The 1,152-nt window shown below is 38.5% G+C and overlaps 1 protein-coding gene across 1 annotated transcript; it reads left to right on the top strand.

The window, feature by feature from the left end:
* Positions 1-40: 40 nt before the first annotated feature.
* On the top strand, positions 41-1,152 carry JH06_5628 (hypothetical protein; the record flags this gene model as incomplete). The annotated part of the gene is made up of 2 exons (XM_014669195.1): positions 41-1,023; positions 1,048-1,152. Coding segments are annotated over 2 exons (1,088 nt in total), but the record flags the coding sequence as incomplete, so codon positions are not given.

Here is a 1,152-nt window from a genome sequence, read left to right as displayed (position 1 = left end):
TGCTATTGATGATACTCAACTCACATCCTATTTCGATACAATGGTTCGTTTGATGTCATCAGAACAATCTGAATCTCATATCTGGGAATTCACTGCTACTATGTCTGGTATCTCTGGTCTTACTACTTATCCTTTCGATATGTATCATGGAAACAACATCTACTATTCATCCTGTGCTACCAATTCTCTGACTGTGACTCTATCAAACAATTGTCATGAATGGATTAGTTCTGTTCAGATTCAGAATTATGGTTCCTATAGAAATCAATGGGTAACTGAGTTCAATCTGTATGGTCGTAACTCAGATACAGATGAATGGACACTTCTTACCAATGTAACTGGTCTCACTTATTCAACTCCTGGTCAGAAGAGAAGAATCTATTTCCCTAACAATAATCCTTACAATCAATTCAAGTTTGAGAACTTTGCTACTGGTAATCCTTCTTCTTGCACTTGGTATATTCAATCTCTGGATCTGTTTGCTGATAATGTGTTGGCTGATATTCCTAACTTCACTTATGATTCCTCAATCACTGTAATCAAGTATGTTGAGATGGCTGAAGTGATTCCTCAGAATGGAGATGGTTGTATGAACTTCAGAATCAATCCTTCTCTTCCTGCTGGTATTGTGTTGGATCCTCACACTGGTTGGATCTCAGGTACTGCCACTGCTGGAAATGGTACTCAAACCTACACCATCACTGCTACTAAGATTAGTGGAGGAGATATGACTACCACGATAACATTTGAAGTGGTTATGTGTTCTGACACCAGAGGACTGATGACTGTTCGATTCAGAGCCGATGGTTATCCTAATCAGAATTCATGGAAGCTGTATGAAGGAAGAGGAACCTCAGGAACTGTTCTGCAATCAGTATCTTCATTCCCTGTGAAGAATGCTTATTACTACATTGATTTCTGTTTGAATAATGGAATCTACACATTTGAAGGAGCTGATTCATATGGAGATGGATGGAATATTGGATCTGGTTACACTCTGACTGTTGATTATGGAGAAATGGAGTTGGATATCATGGAAATGAGTAGACAGAGTTACAAACCGATCTATGTATCAACTGTGTTCTCAACATATTTCCCTTTCCAGATTGAATACACAGATTGGAAGGTGATACAGAGTGATGTGTCAAGTGA

Source organism: Blastocystis sp. subtype 4, assembly GCF_000743755.1.
Source record: "Blastocystis sp. subtype 4 strain WR1 chromosome Unknown seqid_0926, whole genome shotgun sequence".
NCBI classification, from domain to species: domain Eukaryota; class Bigyra; order Opalinata; family Blastocystidae; genus Blastocystis; species Blastocystis sp. subtype 4.
The sequence above is the reverse complement of the archived record's forward strand: the minus strand, read 5'-3'. Positions and strand labels throughout refer to the sequence as shown.